Raw genomic sequence first — 5,786 nt, 5'->3', positions numbered from 1 at the left:
GTCTAGTGGTGGAGTCCAACCTGTCACTCAGATCACCGCCTGATGCTATGTCCTTGAGGGTGTAGCCCTCTCATAAGGAGGACCCTGGGACCCTCCCCCTCTCTTCGCCACTGGTCCTGAGCCCTGTCATGTTTCTTCTGACCTTGGATCCACCTGACTGCACCCACCAGCCTGTGATCTTCCTACATTCTACATCATTGCATGTGGCTTTGTAAGTCTGAAGAGGGACTTATGAACTAGTATAGTACTTATGAACTTGAGTTGGACTGAGCTGGGTGCTTTCTTGATATATAATTACTTCTTGATATGAAGCTCTTTCTTACACATATATGAATGTCAACTGGATTTCTTTCTCTAGTCAACCCAGGCTAAAACTATCCCAATCACGGTCCACTCCCTGCTTCTGTCATTCCCCCTTTACTTTATCCTTTATTGAATATAATAAACACCATAACTTTGCTTCATTGGATTACTCTAGTGTCTGTGCTGGGTACCTGCTGACTGTTTCTTGTACCCGGATGACTGCCAGGGTCCTATTTAAGGGTCTTTGAAGGGTCTCAAAGACCACTGTCTTCAGTATGTGTTACACATCAATGTAAAAAGAACAAAAATCTCTACAATTGAACACAATATACAGCATCATGATAAAATAGAGAAACTGTTGAAGGTGTCAAGGATATAATTTTATTGGGAGTCACAATGTCTGCTAATAGAATCAATCAAGAAACCAAATGATGTATTAAATTGGACTAATCTGCTGCATGTGACCCCTTTAAAGTGCTGAAGGGCAAAGATGTCACTGAGGACTGAGTGTGCCTGACTGAAATCACCTGATAGCCACGTGAAAGCTGGATAATGATTGAATAAGGAAGATTGGTTAATTGATGCTTTTGCATTTTGGTGTTGCAAAAGAATACTGAATATACCACTGACTGTCAGAAGAACAAACATCTGTCCTGGAAGGAATACAGACAGATGCTCTACTCCTTAGCGCGAAGACAGGTGAGCCAGTACCTTAAGTTCTCAGGATGTTTTATCAGGAGGAACAGTCCCTAGAAAAGGATGCCATGTTTGGTAAGATAGAGGGGCACCGGAAGAAGAAGACGACCCTCGATGGTCTGTATTGTTGACACAGTGGCTACACAATGGGTTCAACCCTAATAATGGTGGAGTGTGCTTTTTCGTCTTGTACATGGGGTCATTATGTCTACACATCACCTAACAACAACATAGAACAGTTTTGACTGTAACACAGATTTTTAATCAATGTCTTAAAAGAATCAACATCATGGAAAGCCATATACGTGAACCTTCTTTGGATCTTGTTTTTAAAAAACGACAACCCTGTTAGGTAGTTCATGTTTAAAGTGAGGTGCATTTTGCTTGATATTATAGAATTGTTCATTGCTTAGGTATGATAAATAATAGCAGCGTATCATAAGATATTCCTTTTTAAAATTAAATCATTTTATTGGGGGCTCTTAAAGCTCTTATCACAATCCATCCATCCATTGTGTCAAGCACATTTGTCCATATGTTGTCATCGTCATTTTCAAAACATTTTCTTTCTACTTGAGCCCCTGGTATCTGCTCCTCATTTTTTCCCTCCCTCCCCTCCCCTCCCTCATGAACTCTTGATAATTTATAAATTATTATTTTCATATCTTACATTTTCCACTGTCTCCCTTCACCCACTGTTCTGTTGTTCATCCCCCTGGGGTGCGGGGTGTTATATGTCGATCTTTGTGATTGATTTCCCCTTTCTCCCCCCGGCCTTCCCCTTCTCCTCCTGGTATCTCTATTCTCATTATTGGTCCTGATGGGTTTATCTGTCCTGGATTCCCTGTGTTTCAAGCTCTTTATCTGTAGCAGTGTACATATTCTGGTCTAGTTAGATTTGTAAGGTAGAATTGAGGGCATGATAGTGGTGGGGGAGGGGGCATTAAAGAACTAGAGTAAAGTTGTATGTTTCAATGGTGCTATACTACACCCCGATTGGCTTGTCTCTTCCTTGTGACCCTTTTGTAAGGGAATGTCCAATTGTCTACAGATGGGCTTGGGGTCTCCACTCCATGCCCCTCTCCCATTCACATTGGTATGATTCTTTTGTTCTGGGTGTTTGATGCCTGATACCTGATCCCATTGACACCTCATGACCACACAGGCTGGTGTGCTTCATCCATGTGGGCTTTGTTGCTTCTCAGCTAGATGGCCACTTGTTTTTCTTCAAGTTTTTAAGACCCCAGATGCTATATCTTTCGATAGCCGGGCACAATCAGCTTTCTTCACCACATTTGCTTATGTACCCATTTTGTCTTCAGCAATTGTGTTGGCAAGGTACGCATCACAGAATGCTGGATTATTAGAACAAAGTGTTCTTGTGTTGAGGGAGTACTTGAGTAGAGGCCCAATGTCTGTCTGCTACCTAGAAATATAAGTACATAGATCTATTTGCTTATTGTTATATATAAATATATTTACATATGTACATGCCTGTATTTAGTCCTCAATAAGTGCCCTTCACCTCCTAATTCTTCTATTTCCTTTTACTTTCCTCTTGTCCCACTATCATGTTCAGCCTTCATTCAGGTTTCAGTAATTCCTTGTGGTTACAGCGGCTACATTACCCTTGATTAAGCCCCACTAGGCATCCTATACCCTTCTCTCCATTGATTTTCGTTCACTTGTTGTTCCCTTGTCTCTGGGCTGGTTGACACCCCCCTTCCTTTCTCCCACCTCCCTAACTCTGTGTCTCCCTGGAACCATTGGTCCTGTTGTTTTCTCCTCTGGATTGTTTATCCTGCCTATATTATCTAGTTAGACATGCAGAGACAATAATAAGCACCAAAACAAGGCAAAGCCAAACAAAACAACAAAAGAAGACAAAACAAACAACAAAAAATCCAACAAAATAAGAACAACAAAAAGAAAGCCAATGACAAAAAAGGAAAAGCCTATAAATAGTTCCAGGTCTGTCTTTGACCTTTAGGATAGTTTTCCAGTCTGATGGGGTACCACACTCTGTCCCCAAAGTCCATTTTTGGTATTCCTTGGGGACTTCATTGCTTTGCTCCCCTTACTGCTCTGTTGCACACCCTTAGTGTTTCGCCCCAATGTGATGGAATCAGATTGGGCACAATTCCCACACAGTGTCTCCAGTGTTGTCCCCTGCAGAGCTATGGTTTAGCAAGGGATGTTGTGTCTCATGGTGGGGCCGGTCCTATGACCCTCTCTGTGCATTGTCTGCTCTGAGCAGGAATATTGTCCTCAGGGCTTGGTGGCCCAGGATGTGTTCCACTCTCTCTCCTTCCCTCTTGGTTTGCTCCTGTGTGCTCTGATCAGACATGTCCCTCTTCCTAGCTGTAGCTTCAGTGCTGTCCTCTGAAGTGCATTCTTCTGGAGGAGGAGGGAGAGGGGGGTAGTTATTGTTCTTATTCCGAGGAACTCCGTGCTAAATTATTCCTGCCATCGAGTTGATTTGATTCTGGCTCTTTTAAAAAGTTTAATATTTATTTATGTATTGATCCTGGCTCTTATGTTATCATTGTATTATGTATGCTTAATGCCTACGTATTAAGCATAGAATATTATAACGTCTGTAACTTCTTTCAAATGGTTCAACAATAGTCACACACATATGTATATATGGAAACAGCAAAATGCTAAGAGATGCTGGCTCTAGGTGGAGGGTTTTTCAACCTTTCTCACCTGAAAATTTTCAAAATGAAAAGTTCAAACTGAAAAAAACACTAAACTCACAACCAACGATTTGATGCCCACTCATAGCATCCCTATCGGACGGGTACTCTTCATTTGCATAGAGCGCCCCGCCCCCTTGCGTAGGCAGCGCTGGCTAACACAGCGCACCTGGCGGTCACAGTCGGAACTCCTGCCCTGCCTCAGCTTCCTGCTCTGGGCATGCTCATTAGTCCTCAGCGCTGACCCCGCCCCCGGCCGTACGTGTGCGTGCACGGTGCCGGCGCGTGAACCTGGTTGCCCACGAGACGGCGGACGGGACAGGCGTCTGAGGTGCTGGCACTGGCACGAGATGGAGACGGCGAAGGTGGAGAAGTTCCGCACCCCGGGTCGAGGAAACGGGCTGCGCGCGTTGAAGGCGCTGCAACCCGGAGAGCTGCTCTTCCGCTCGGACCCCTTGGCATACACCGTGTGCAAGGGGAGTCGTGGCGTCGTCTGCGACTGCTGCCTGCTCCGGTACGTACAGCGCCTCAGCCTCGGGCCCCGCCGGGCTCGGGCTGCCCCGGGGCTACAGCCGCCGGCCCCGTTCTCCCCTGATCGGTGCTCCCAGCCCGTCACCGCTGACGGTCCACCCGCCGCGCGGCTGGCTGCTCCTGGGGTCCCAGGCGCACCTCTTTTCGTGGGCTGAACCTGCCTGCTCACTCCACTGCCCCGATCCCCGTAGGAATTTGGGGAGCAGTTGGGACAGATTTGACCCATCATCGCAGTGGCCACACACAACTCACAGTGCTCAGGATTAGGAGGTTAGTTAGGGAAGTAAGAGTTTCCAATTCAGGAAGGACTTGGGATACAATTCTTCGCACATCATCGCAGCCATGCCCCCCAGGCAGGCTCTTGGGCTGCCCCGCCTCTGCCCCGCTGGGCCAAATGCTCAGAAGCGCTTTAGCTTCTTTACTGGTGGCATTGCATTCCGCCAGCCAGCCTCCTGTGCCTGAAAGTGCACAGGTCCTGCGACCAGGAAGGCGGCCACTATGTTTCCTAGTTCTACCTCTACCGCTACTATTTCTCTACAGTTTCTCCCCATCGCTACCTGGCTTCATGCCATTGCTAGCTGTCTTCCGTGTTACAGTTTAGGAGGCCCTTAAAGGCAGGGAACAGGCATGAGTGTCACTTCTTGCTCTTTTCTTTTTATAAAATTTTTTTAATGGAGTAGGAAGCCTCCTATTTCTCTCTCAGAGCAGCTGGTGGTTTTGAACTGCTGTTCTTGAGGTTAGCAGCCCATCATAGAACCATTACGCCACCAGGGCTCCTTGCTCTTCTTTCTTATAGTGAGGGCTTTCCTTTCTGCCTCTTGAGTTGGCTCAATTTTAATCTTAGCAGATTGGCAAAATTGACCATTCCCCACTTAAGGGTTTCTTAACTTGTTAAAGTCTTCCTGTATTCCTCATGCCATGTTCTTCATATGGCCTCATTTGCATGGTTCCACCCCCTACAAGAGTGTCACATACCATATGTACATTATTATCAAGCTCTCCAATCTCTTTGGCGGGTCACAAGCACTTCATTTGCATAGTCCCACTCCATCCTTTGGTGGGAGTTTCAAAGACTGTCTATAGGAGCCATATTAAATAATTCACTGTACCACGCTTAATATCATCTTGGTGTTCGGAATACTTTTTTTGGAAATACTTTTATGCTCTTCTGTTTAACCCTCATGGAAAGATAATCTAACTTCTTCCTACCACAAGTTTAAAACTTTTAAAAAAATTTAATCATTTTATTTGGGGTTCGTATAACTCATCCCAATCCATACATGCATCCATTGTGTCAAGCACATTTGTACATTTGTTGCCATCATCATTCTCAAAACATTTGCTTTCTACTTGAGCCTTTGGTATCAGCTCCCCATTTTCCCCTCCCTCCCCACACCCCACTCCCTCATGAGCCCTTGATAATTTATTAATTATTATTTGTCTTATCTTACACTGTCCGTTGTCTTGCTTCACACACTTCTGTTGTCCATCCCCCAGGGAGGAGGTTATATGTAGATCCTTATAATCTGTTCTCCCTTTCCACCCCACCCTCCCTCC

At 45.4% G+C, this 5,786-nt stretch overlaps 1 protein-coding gene across 2 annotated transcripts in view; it reads left to right on the top strand.

Annotated features, from left to right (window-relative positions):
• The first annotated feature begins 4,048 nt into the window (after positions 1-4,048).
• Positions 4,049-5,786, top strand: part of SMYD3 (SET and MYND domain containing 3) — a 775,649-nt gene continuing 773,911 nt past the window's right edge. For both annotated transcript variants that reach the window (XM_045297858.1, XM_004699962.4), the window contains exon 1: positions 4,049-4,212. In XM_045297858.1, the coding sequence (XP_045153793.1) occupies positions 4,049-4,212 (164 nt within the window). The remainder of the gene's footprint in view (positions 4,213-5,786) is intronic.

Source organism: Echinops telfairi, unplaced genomic scaffold, assembly GCF_000313985.2.
Source record: "Echinops telfairi isolate 266 unplaced genomic scaffold, ASM31398v2 ScPeMD7_7424;HRSCAF=8462, whole genome shotgun sequence".
In the NCBI taxonomy this organism is placed as follows: Eukaryota; Metazoa; Chordata; class Mammalia; order Afrosoricida; family Tenrecidae; genus Echinops; species Echinops telfairi.
Note: the sequence above shows the minus strand (reverse complement) of the source record. Positions and strands in the feature narration are given on the sequence as shown.